The 13,067-nt window shown below is 31.6% G+C and overlaps 2 protein-coding genes across 3 annotated transcripts in view; one reads left to right on the top strand and one right to left on the bottom strand.

Moving 5' to 3' along the window:
- The window catches only part of LOC124544557 (cytohesin-1), a 39,346-nt gene extending 37,957 nt beyond the window's left edge, over positions 1-1,389 (bottom strand). The window contains exons 1-2 of the mRNA XM_047123155.1: positions 1,220-1,389; positions 1,007-1,080 (exon numbers count right to left, since the gene is read on the bottom strand). Of these exons, the coding sequence (XP_046979111.1) occupies positions 1,007-1,080; positions 1,220-1,298 (153 nt within the window). The 5' untranslated portion in view covers positions 1,299-1,389. The remainder of the gene's footprint in view (positions 1-1,006; positions 1,081-1,219) is intronic.
- Positions 1,390-3,010: 1,621 nt separating this feature from the next.
- Positions 3,011-12,848, top strand: LOC124529993 (ubiquitin carboxyl-terminal hydrolase nonstop). 2 transcript variants are annotated; one of them, XM_047103963.1, is made up of 9 exons: positions 3,011-3,029; positions 3,797-3,873; positions 4,058-4,234; positions 4,551-4,786; positions 5,011-5,176; positions 6,458-6,568; positions 8,472-8,611; positions 9,465-10,100; positions 12,037-12,848. In XM_047103963.1, exons 3-9 carry the CDS (start codon positions 4,115-4,117, stop codon positions 12,089-12,091), a joined length of 1,464 nt encoding a protein of 487 aa, XP_046959919.1. In that variant the 5' UTR covers positions 3,011-3,029; positions 3,797-3,873; positions 4,058-4,114; the 3' UTR covers positions 12,092-12,848. The 2 variants fall into 2 exon arrangements, with proteins under 2 accessions (XP_046959919.1, XP_046959918.1); XM_047103962.1 differs by lacking the exon at positions 3,011-3,029 and having other exon boundaries at positions 3,228-3,873.
- Positions 12,849-13,067: the final 219 nt, after the last annotated feature.

Below are 13,067 nucleotides of genomic sequence, written 5' to 3'. Positions count from 1 at the left end.
TGATAACTTATCTCATGTTATCTATATGATAATTAAAATATCACAAAATGTACTCAAAAGAGCAGTACTTTAAAAATCAATTCATGGCTGTTTCTAGTAAATTGATTCCAGTAATAATAATGAGCTCATTTAGTAATAACCATGTCATAAAGTATGAATAAAAAAAGTGTTCTGCAATTATAATACAAGTCTTTCAGTAGACGATTTTTATTTAACCCATTTAGTCGTTTTCATTAAACTAAATATTATTCATGTAGTCGTTAGTTGTTTAGTTTAATCTTGTCATTAATGGCACATTACATTTCTATAACTGTGTAGAAATACTATTTGCCCAACTATTGTAATGCAATTGTCGGTGGTTTTATTTAATAAGATGTTGTAGAATTTACATGCTTCATGTAGTCAATAGATAAGCTCTTTGATAATAACATCATTTGGTAGTAACACCCAAGGGGTGGGCTTGTTCTATTCTGCTCTATTTTTGCATCTCGGTAGTCAATTCGATAATTGTTAAAATTAATCAAATATTTAATTCTATTTTTTAATTTAATTATTTTATTTAACAATATAAGAGTAGGCTGGTAACTCATAATTATAAGTTTTAATATACAAGTATACAATATAATCCCATGGTTGTAATATATAGCGATAGATGGTAAAATCAAATGCCTACTTGTAAAATAGCCTTTTTTCTACATTTATAATGTAAATATAACATTTCAAGAACGAATTAATTATTTAGTATCAAACATTTCACTTATTATGTTGCGCAAGTAAAATTTTGTATCGAACTTTGTAGTGAGCAATGAATGTTTCATAGTTCATTTTAACATATAATAAATTTTCATATATAAAAGCTATACAAAAATAATCATGTAACACAGGACCTGAAAGTGTGTTGACAAAAATAATTTTCAATAATCTATTAGTAAGTAATGCCATAATGTTCTTTCTGTATTCATATTTTTGTATTTCAAAATTCAACCACTGTTTTAGTTACACTAACCTGTATTTCCAACAATAATTCCGTTTTCCTGCGACGTATGTCGATTAAAGTCTTTTGTTGTTCAGGTGTCAGCTCTGTAAAACAATAAAGAATGCTAATAAGATGACCACACATACTATAATCAGTGACTACTTACTGCCTTGCCTAACAGAGCAGTTTCATCGAGGTCAAAAAGCTATAACGCCTCTTCAAAATAAACATTTAAAGGTTTACCTGTATGAGTAAATGGATCTGCATGGTTACTTGCAGCGTTATTACCTCCAAGGGACAAATTTTCAAATTCACTTATCATTTCTTATATTTACTAAAAACAGTAAACAAAAGTTTACATCGTTAAAATTGACTAGCAGCCATATTTATTTACTACTCAAGTACTTATCATCAGTCAAAGACCAGTCAGCCAGTTAAAGGCACGTTCAAAAATTATTATTCATTAACTTTAATTCCTTTTTTTTCTTCATTAATTCAAACTATTTACTTTTGAATTTTGTATGAATATAAAAACTGTAACAACTTCCATATTTACAAAAGATTAATTTCCAGTTGATTATGTATTTTGAAGTATATATCATATATGAAAGAAAGCAAAAAAAATGAGTTTCACAGTAATATTTTATGTTACATATTGTAAAACTTTTGTCTACTTCATGTTGTAAGAAATGAATTGAATTCATAAAAATGTGCGTAACATAATATAATGATTTATCTACTTATATATGGCAGCACCACAATCCAATTTGTTGGAGAGATGTCATCGGTTGTAATATATCGATAATTTCAGCTGACTAATTCGTGTATCGATATTAAACATAACGTATAAAAAACGAGGAAAAATACTGGATACTATTACTATATATACATATTTGTATATTAACAGTCTTTATGTCTTTATTTTATTAGGGTTGTCTCCTTAACTTCAAATATTTAATGTTATATTTCTCACATATGACAAACGATTTTCTTTAAAAGATTATCCAAATTTAATTAATTAAATTAATTTAAATGTAAGTGCATAGAAAATAATTTGTCGAAAATCAGACAGCAAAATAAGTGAATACAAAATCAGAAGCTAATAACACTGACAGTACGAAACGATACAACTTTTTCAAGAGTACTATCACTTTAATAAGTGTGTGTTAAAATTTTGTAAAAACTGTTCGCAAACATTAAAAAAGCATGATGGGATATATATACTTTAACAGGTGTAATTTTTAGTTTGAAATGAATATCAATTATAATTTGTTACTGATGCTGTGTAAGATACAAACTTTAAGAAATGACTTGGTGTTTTCAGATTACAATTAAAATATTTTCGTAGGTTAATTTTAATTTAAAAAAAAAGTCATATGATATTAAAATATTTATAATGATACGCCTAACTTTAAATGTTTCGTAATATTATTCTTGCAGATTTCTAACAGATCATCTTTTACATGGCTAATAATAGAAACATTACATAAAATTGAAGCAAACTCAAAAAGATAATTTATTCTTTCTATCGATCGATAATGAACTTTTAGTATGCAATACACTATTTTCTTTCCTTCTTGCCATAAGAAACGAAAGATACGAAAATATTAATATAAATGTGGAATAAAATATAAAAATTTGAGTATTTAATTTAATTTTTTTTCGGTTGCAATTAAATTTTAATTTTTTCATTGTTTGTTCAAATGTTTGCTCGGTGTACTCCATTTGCATTTGCTGTATAATCAGATTTTATGTAATTTAGACGAAATTCAATAACCAAACTAAATATCACTTAAATACATTTTTAATATTCAATAACTGCTGTTGCATTTTTTGTTAAATTAACATACAAATATGAATGATAATTTGAAAAATATAATGCAATGCTTGTATACTCTTTGTTGATTAGCCAAAGAGCTTTAACAGCTAAAACATTGTGATTCTGTTTGAGCTTTTGCAAATAAATGTCAAAATAACGTCACATTTTTATAGTAACTCTAACTACGAATTATGTTTTAATTCAGTAAATAGGTACTTACTATAAAATATAAAAGTAAGAATTTCTATTTTATGGATGGTTCTTGGTTAGATTGGTCATTCTTGTCGGACTTATTAATTATTTGGGATGTTATTACATATTGAATAATTAAAAAATAATTTAGATACATACCTATTTATAAATATACCTCATGAATAAATTAATTTTAAAATATTGAAGAGTCATACTTATATGCATTTTCTGTATCATACAGAAAACGTTGTCAAATCAGATATTCCTGATTTAGATTTTTAGGCACAATATTGTAATGTATTATCGTATTTTTGTTATTTAATACAAGTTTATGCCTTTGTTTGGTAACATTAAAAAATAATCTCACTTTAAAACGTTCAAAAAATAAAACGTAGTAGTAAAACTTGACTTACTTTGTTGATCTTAATATAGCGTATCCTTACATAATAATATTATGCAAATATTTGAAAGAAAAACATTATTCAAACTTATTATTTCCACAGTCTAATGTATTATGTTCGCATATTGCAATATAATTCATATAATTGATTACTAATACCAACCGTCATATAACATATATACTAATAAATAGGTACTTGAATATATATAGGTATATATATACATATGTATAAAGATTTAAGTTTTTGTCTAATTAACAAAACGCGTAAATAAGGTTGATAGGTACCTTATTTTTGTTGTATGCACATATGCTATATTTAATATATATATATATTTTACATCTATAAACTATAAAGTATAAGCGCATAGGTAGATAGCAGTACATATATATTATTATGTTTTGCGCGTAGGTAGCTAGCTGCAGGGCGCAAGTACTCCCAGGCTAGCGAGAGCTACAGTCGGGCGAAGCGAACCGTGCGTAAACGAGGTGAGATTGTACATCTCGTCTTTGTACTCAAGAATTTTGTTCTATGGTTATCTTTTGTGTGGAAAAAAGAACACGCCCTTTATTAATGCACCGTTTATTTAAAGAGATCGTTTAAATAAATAATACATTGTTTGTTAAAAGTTTAAATCAATAAGTGTCGTGAAAATAATGTTTTTCATTTTAGATCAGTAAATAAAAGTCCTAATTTGCATAGCCGGTGCCACAATTTACAGTCGAAACAATGAATGACAGTGGATGTATACACTTAAATAATTTTAAGGCTGCTAAAGGAACAAATCCTTATAAAATAGTGCACGCATTTTTTGTGTCATGCACTTCCTACGAAGCAAGGAGATACAAGGTAAATGAACTACAATGCAGTATAGTTATCTATGAATATAACAATAATTATTGATCAGTTTTTCGTTTTCGTGTTTACTGTTTTTGTCACAACTCCGAGTCGGTGGTTGTTTAGAACAAAATGTTCTTTTGTCAGCTGTGAATAGTCAGCTGATTACTAATCTTTGACCTCAAAACAGCTGTTTATTTAATTTGGTGATTACACTATTAAGTAAGAATCTAATATTAAAATCAATAGTTAGTATATAATCTGAATCATATTTCTGTTTGTGTTATTAAGTAAACATTATTTTTAATATTGACATCATTTTGTTTAGGCAACATCATGTTTGTGCTTCGCTTGTGGACAGACAGGACCACGGATGCATTCCTGTCTCCATTGCATATATTTTGCATGTTATGGGGGACATGTCCTTGATCATTCCAAGACTAAAAAACATTTCTTATATGTTGACTTGAGTTATGGAAATATATTCTGTGCGCAGTGTCAAGATTATATTTATGATAGAGAGTTCACTGATATTTCTAGAACACTTCGATTGAAGGAAGCAAAGTAAGTATTGACTTAAATAATAACATATAAATGTGCAATTAAATTAGAAACATCATCAATCGTATGAGTACCAAAAATTATACCTTATTAGTATTCTGTTTCAGTATAGATGATATATTTGTGATATCTTGTATGTTATAATGATAAGAGTATTTTAAATAAATATACTATAATTCCTTAACTAATTGCTTATACCATTGACCTAATATGAACTATTTATTTAGATCTTTAGGAATCAGTGTGCCATTTACCCCATGGCTGCCTAATAATAATGAAGCTATGGCTCTTCGACGTCTGAGAAAACGTCGTCTTATCAGTCCACACACAACTATTGGACTGAGAGGTCTACAGAACCTTGGTTCTACTTGCTTTATGAATTGCATTGTTCAGGTAAGTTTCTTTCTTCTATCAGTCCTAGATAATAGTTGGTCTTTATTTTGTCTTGATTTTGGTTAAAAGAAATGGCTTGATATAAATACAATCATTTTAACTGAAATATGGTCCTGTAGTTCCTTATATTACAGTTGATAGTCTTTGTAATTTTACCTTACCTTTTCATTATTATATATATTCACAAATAAAGCAAAAAAACCAAAACAAAAATTAGGATTTTATTAACAAGTACTATATTTGTAGATTGTTCAAATGAATGAATTGAAAGTAAAATTTTATAGGTGGTTTACTCTTTATATTGTAATGTTATTTGGTTTTATTATTATGATTTTTTGAATATATACATGGGTGTCAAAAAATTACATAACCAATTCATATAAAAGAAAAACTTTTTTTTGGGTTACGGGTCTCATCAGAATCAAATTAATGTCAGACTTACAAAAACTTTGCTAAACCATTTAGGGAACAATGAAATATTAAAGATTCACTCTGCAAATATTAAATAATTATTTGTACTATTTAATACAAAGGTGTATGTAATATATTTCTTACTAGAAATGTTTATACATATTGAGTTGGTTATGGTTGGTGGTTGGATTTATTTTTGAATTATTAGTCTGTGGATGAAATTCTTTAATAATTTAATGAAAATTAAATGAATGCCGCTGAATACATATATGTATAGGTGTGTATGTTATAAATAAATATAGTAATGTTTTAACCTAGCAATGTAAAGACCTACCCCCTTGTTGTTTATTATTGTCCCTACTCATAAACCTAAAGTTAATAATAAAATTGGGAATTAGTATTTTTTCGTTTTATCTTCAATATATTTGTATTTCATTTTACGAAATAATTTATGAACAATATTGAGAAATGATTAAATATTGTATAAGATTAAATAAAGAAATTTTTTTTTTAAATTACTTTAATGTTTATTAATTTATGTACTTTATAAAGATTATGATAAAATTCTCTCTTTATAAGTACCTACTTCTGTATTTGAAAAATAAATTCCTACCTATTTCCTTAGCTTTATTTTCGTGCTTTGCGACTTACATCATTAATCCTTACATGTAGAACATGTCTATTTCAACTTTTTATTTACGCGGTAATATTAAAAGAAAAAAAATATGCTTTGGTGATGGTTTTGTAATGTCACATGAAATTTATCTTTATATTTACATTTAATACATAGAAGTTTATTAATTATATGAAATATGAATATTGTTCATGTAAAAATGGTTTTACATATTTTTTTTTTACAATTTTTTACAGACTTTAATTCACACGCCTCTGCTACGAGATTATTTTCTAGGCGAGAAACATAAGTGTAAAACTCAAGGATCCGGAAAATGCCTTGTTTGTGAAGTTTCCAAGCTGTTCCAGGTAACTGCGCTATAAATAAATCACATACACGTGAATTATTGATTTTGTCAGGGCATCACAAGCCCTGAGATCTGTACTGAAGTTGAAGCGATATTGAGAGTTCGAAGTGAATAGTGCAACGCTTAGATAGAAATTATATGTTATTGATTAGCGTCGGTATCATATTGCGTTTGCAATCGGGCTCCATCTTTGTATGATTCCTTTGTTCTCTTTATATATTTTGTGACTGCTATATTTTTTAGTTATTATTATTTCTAGTGCATACCTAAAAGATAATTAACTGAAATAAACTATATGTAGGTACACAGCTAAGGCAAAACTGTCTGTAGATTTTTGGTTGTGAGAAAATTATTTGCTGTAAGAAAGACAATATTAAAAAAAAAAATTAAACAGTTACAATAAGCACAGTTTAGTATTAACTACCTTTTTGAAATTAAATAAATAAATAAATAACTATTCATTTAATTGAAAGCAATTATTAGAAACAAATTATATTCGAATGAATATAATGTCTACTTGGGCTGTAATAGAATCTTTTATTGCTACTGCCCGCATTCGCACGGATGCCATTAATATTAAAGAAAGTTATAATTATGCTTAGCAAGAAAATATTTAATAGGTATATTTATTTCATAACATTTCTTGATTTTTCCTTACTAATACATATTTTCGAGTCGAGATGGCCCAGTGGATAACAAATTTCATAGAAATTCTGCCACATGTGAATCCACCAAACCGCATTGGAACAGCGTGGTGGAATATGTTCCAAAACCTTCTCCTCAAAGGGAGAGGAGGCCTTTAGCCCAGCAGTGGGAATTTACAGGCTGTTATTGTCAATACATATTTTAAATGCGAAAGTTAAGTCAGTGCCGTAATGCCGAGATGACTGCGGGTTCAAACCCATGCAAGCACCACTGAATTTTCATATAGTTAATTTTAGTTTACAATTCATCTCGTGCTCAGTGGTGGAGGAAAACATTGTGAGGACCTACATGTGTCTAATTTCAATGAAATTCTGCCACATGTGAATCCACCAAAACGCATTGGAGCAGCGTGGTGGATATGTTCCTAACCTTCTCCTCAAAAAGGGAGAGAAGGCCTATAAAGGCGAATAGTCTAGCAGTGGAAAATTCACAGGCTGTACTTACATTTTGTTCTCGTTGTTGAAACTTGAGACTCTGTCACTGTAACAGATAGACTGCTATCTTTTCACGCTAAATCCGTTGAAGTGATTTAGATTTTTTTTTTAAATTTAATAATGATATAAATTTTCAGGCAAGCACCGCTGATTCATGTGCTTAATTTGTCTTTATAATTCATCTCGTACTCAGCGGTGAAGGAAAACATCGTGAGGAAACCTGCACGTGTCAAATTTCATAGAAATTCTGCCACATGTGTATTCCACCAACCCGCATTGGAACAGCGTGGTGGAATATGTTCCTAACCTTCTCCTCAAAAAGGGAGAGAAGGCATATAAAGGCGAATAGTCTAGCAGGGGAAAATTCATAGGCTGTACATTTTATTCTTGTTGTTGAAACTCTGTCACATTAACAGATAGACTAGTACCGTTTCACGCTTAATCCGTTGAAGTGATTTTGATGAAATTTGCTGTGGAGGTAAATTTTTTTTTTTTTTAGTTTAATAATGATATAATGACGACCTCCTTGGTCGAGTGGTGTGTACGTCGGTTTTCATGGGTACGCCTCTCTGAGGTCCCGGGTTCGATTCCCGGCCGATTCGATCTAGATTACCATTATTTTTCTATGTCGTCTTGGGTCTGGGTGTTTGTGGTACCGTCGTTACTTCTGATTTCCATAACACAAGTGCTTCAGCTACTTACATTGGGATCAGAGTAATGTATGTGATGTTGTCTCATATATTATCATATATTATAAATTTCCAGGAGTTCTACTCCGGCGCGAAGACCCCGCTGACGCTGCATCGTCTGCTACACCTGATCTGGACGCACGCGCGCCACCTGGCCGGCTACGAGCAACAGGACGCGCATGAGTTCTTCATCGCCACGCTGGATGTGCTGCACAGGTATGAATCCATCTCCAATATGACTCATCAAACTCAAACTCAAACTCAAATTCCTTTATTCAATATAAAAGCATTACACTTACTTATTGATTGTCAAATAAACACTACCACCGGTTCGGAAAAAGGAACACCCTGACCTGAGAAGAACCGGCGAAAGAAACTCAGCGGGTCTTTTTTTTCTGTTATTTTTTTTTTTGTCAAATTTATAAAGTACATAGTAGTATATGAATCCCATACTTAACCTGTTAAAATTAATACATCAAATGAAACCAATAACGCCATCTATTAGCCATGTGGTGTATTAGGTGTGTAAGCACTCAATAATGTATGTTTAATAATCTGTATAAAATAAATAAGTTAGTTCTTTGAAAGTCACCGTTCAAGTAACGTGTTTTATTTCTTTCTAATATAACCTTATACCATTTACTCGTATACTTTTGTTCATCTTTTTATCTTATATTAATATTTATTGCTTTTGCAATGCAAATAATGCTTCTTGAAATGTTTTAATTAACTTTTAACATTGATTACTTGGATCCTATCAAAATCAAAATCAAAATATACTTTATTCAAGTGGGCTTTTACAAGCACTTTTGAACCGTCATTTAACAATTAAGTGAAGCTACCACCGGTTCGGAAAGTAGATTCTACCGAGAAGAACCGGCAAGAAACTCAGTAGTTACTCTTTTTCAACATTTAAAAAAAATACAGTCATGTTAGTTATTACAATTATTTAAATTAATATAATGTACAGGTATAATAAAATAGATGTATAGATGATAGTCTATTATCGTCTACCCTTAAAACTCACTTTAATTATTTTTTTTGTAAAATATATTCTTAATTGTTTCAGACATTGCATGAACGGTGTTGAAGATACGATAGAAAAGAAGGAAAACGGTCGCTGCAACTGCATCATTGATCAAATATTCACCGGCGGCCTGCAGAGCGACGTCGTGTGCACTTCCTGCTCAGGAGTTTCCACGACCATCGACCCCTTCTGGGACATCAGCCTTGACGTAGCCGGACCAGGCTCGCTGCAGGCCTGCCTCGAGCGCTTTACCAGAGCGGAACACCTGGGGTCAGCGGCAAAGATAAAGTGCTCGAATTGCAGGGCGTACCGCGAGTCGACGAAGCAGCTGACGCTGGAAACGCTGCCAATTGTTGCGAGTTTCCACTTAAAGCGCTTCGAGCACTCGTCGCAGATCGATCGCAAGATATCGGCGTTCGTGTCGTTCCCGGCGGAGTTGGATATGACGCCTTTCATGTCGACGCGTCGGCGCGCTGTGGACGCGGCCGACAACAACAACGCGCCCGAGGGCGTATTCGAGGATAACCGATACTCGTTGTTCGCGGTCGTCAACCACCTGGGCTCGCTCGACGCCGGCCACTACACGGCCTACGTGCGCCAGATGAAGGGCAGCTGGTTCAAGTGCGACGACCACATGATCACCAGGGCCTCTCTCCGCGAGGTCCTCGACAGCGAGGGGTATGTACACGCGCATTGTATTACACGCACACGAATTACGTAGGGCTGCCGTTGAGGATGCGGAATGAAACCGAACGAATTTATCTTATACGTTTATTTAAGTAATTCAATTTAACAATTAATTATTTCTAATTTATAATACGTGACAGTCTGTTCGATGTCAGAACAAAAAGTGAAGTTCTGTAGTCTGAATTACATATTTATAACGAAATCTGTAAATCACTGAATGGTCCCCACGGTATGGTGATTCTTGGTAGCGCTCGATGTTCGGGAGGTCTTGCGAAACAAAGCAGCGACGCTGGCAACAGGTGGTAGCTTCAAGGAATGCATGGTGTGATTATTTCTCACGGTATGGTAATTCTTGGTAGCGCTCGATGTTCGGGAGGTCTTGCGATTATTTCTTAACACACGTAAAACCGATCACATCCGAATTGAGTACGCCATCCCAAATTATCAATATTTATATCTCATGCGAATATGATCTTTACACAAACGTTATAATTTGTAAAATTATATGACCTAATATATTCGTCAATTTGACGCGTCGATTTACATGCGCTTGCTTTCTCTGACGCGTGAAGATAGCGACGAATAGCGTCGAATGGCGCGATAGGGAGCTATTTCAATTGGTTGTGTAAATCGGCAGTAATCGGTTTTATTTTCATTCATTTGCATTTTCCGATGCTACATCTAATTTGTGTCGTACTATATGTACATATTGCGATTTACTAATATCTTCGTGATTCTATTAACTACAAACTCATCTTCATTGATATATTTATTAATAATACAGCTAAGCTAAGGGATTGCAATCCGGTTTTATTTTCGATCTAACGTGATCCTGCTAGATTAGCATCGGTACAAAATTTACTGTTTATGAGATAAACTAGTAAAGATATTGTGTAGTTGTTATTTTTTAAGCGTTATACGATAAAAAAACAATTTTCACACTTTTAGCTTATAAAGTCTTTTTCTATTATTTTAAAATATCACGAAAACATTTTCAACGTGTGATAGTTCTTTTGGACAGCTTCACAACGCACGCATGCGCACTATACATTTAGAGTACCTGCTTATGCGATTTAAGTAAAGTAATCGTTTAGTGATACTCCGGAATACCGCACTTTTACTTACATACTCATATCCACTCAATTTATTTCTAAAGTCGTATAAATAATATCACTCACAGATAATTTTAGATCTCGACCCGAGTCAATTCAAGGTCAAAGTTGTATATTTATAATTACGACTGCTGCCATTGCTATTCTAAATATTGGACAATGTGTTATGGAAAATCAGTAGTAACGACGGTATCACAGTTTTTCTACATCGACTCGGCCGGGAGCCGAATCCAGGACCTCGACAGACAAGATTTTGTAGATGATAAAAATGCGTGGAATTAATGCCTGTTGACTTCTAGGCAGGATATATTTAATATAAATAATTGTATTGACTAACATGACTGTATTTTTCTAAATGTTGAAAAAGAGTAACTACTGAGTTTCTTGCCGGTTCTTCTCGGTAGAATCGACTTTCCGAACCGGTGGTAGCTTCACTTAATTGTTAAATGACGATTCAAAAGTGCTTGTAAAAGCCCATTTGAATAAAGTATATTTTGATTTTGATAGGATCCAAGTAATGAATTTTAAAAGTTAATTTAAATATTTCAAGAAGCATTATTTGCATTGCAAAAGCAATAAGTATTACTATAAGATAAAAAGATGAGCAAAAATAACTTTGGGATAACATGAGCATAAAAGTAACATAGATTTGCCACTTTTACAAATAGACTTTTTGAAAAAGCCTAAAATTTAAAAATGACGATTCAAAAGTGTTTATAAGGCCCACTTGAATAAAGTTTATTTTGATTTTGATTTCGGAGGTCATCAAATATTATATTTGTGTAATTTTAATAATAATAATGATTCTATTTCAGGTATCTCCTCTTCTACCACAAGACTGTTTTGGAGTACGAGTGCGAAGTGTCATAAGTCAATACGTCGACGGTATTGGTTGGTTCTCTGATTTCGACCGCCATCGGAATTTGGTGGCAAGTTAATTCAATCGATCGATGTTGTAATCATGCTTCGTAGTATTCACTTCTAAATTGTATACTGAATGAAATATGTCCATACATGTTTCCTGGCGTGATATTAGTGCGTAGATGCTCGGAACGGAGTCTTGTATATTTTGCGAGATTTATGACGTTTTAGTTTTAAGCTTAATTTTAACTGTAGATAATTTCCTTTGGTGACTAGTTAAATTATTATAATTGTGGACTGAAAAAATTCTCATCTAACTTTTAATTTTTATAACAAGCTTTGCTTTATTGAGCATAAATGAAGTATGTGACCGTACCGTTATTTGTATCGCGAATAACAATTATCCTGGTTCGAAATGAACAATATTATTTACACAAATATCAATCCCTTAATATGTTAGGGTCTTAAAAAAAACAAAAATAATAAAAAAAATGTTTTGTGTAAGTTACAGAACAATTATGACTACCTCGCTTTTTATTTGCATTTGCTTCGTAACGTTCAGTGTCCCTGATGTACAATAATGTTGTATTTGAGTGGAGTTTGACGAAGATACGATACTTTGATTTTCGAAAATATTGTACAATTAACAGGCTATTTGACAATGCGAAAAATAAATCGTGAATTATTGTAATCAGTGTATATTATGAGTTTAAAAATGGTTATTTACTAACGAAACTTGAAAATAATACTTAATTTATTAGAAAATCAATAAATAAAAATGCATTTTTCAAACGTTTCTCACGTGACACAAAACGCTCCTGATTGGCCGGGCTTATGATGAAGTCACTTTCTTGTAAACCTTGCTTTTCTACTATATGTACCACATATTAAAATACAGCAAATTGACGACAATGACCCCATTGCAGCGCCATATTGTCCAAGTATCGTTTTCGCGCGTTATTTAAATATGGAATTTCTAATATGA

Source organism: Vanessa cardui, chromosome 5 (assembly GCF_905220365.1).
Source record: "Vanessa cardui chromosome 5, ilVanCard2.1, whole genome shotgun sequence".
Taxonomy (NCBI): domain Eukaryota; kingdom Metazoa; phylum Arthropoda; class Insecta; order Lepidoptera; family Nymphalidae; genus Vanessa; species Vanessa cardui.
This window is presented reverse-complemented; position numbering and strand designations above follow the sequence as displayed.

Coding starts and splice junctions, on each gene's coding strand:
- LOC124529993 (XM_047103963.1), top strand. CDS start 4,115: ATGAATGACAGTGGATGTATACACTTAAATAATTTTAAGGCTGCTAAA. Junction 4,235..4,550: donor ACGAAGCAAGGAGATACAAG/GTAAATGAACTA, acceptor CATTTTGTTTAG/GCAACATCATGTTTGTGCTT. Junction 6,569..8,471: donor AAGTTTCCAAGCTGTTCCAG/GTAACTGCGCTA, acceptor ATAAATTTCCAG/GAGTTCTACTCCGGCGCGAA.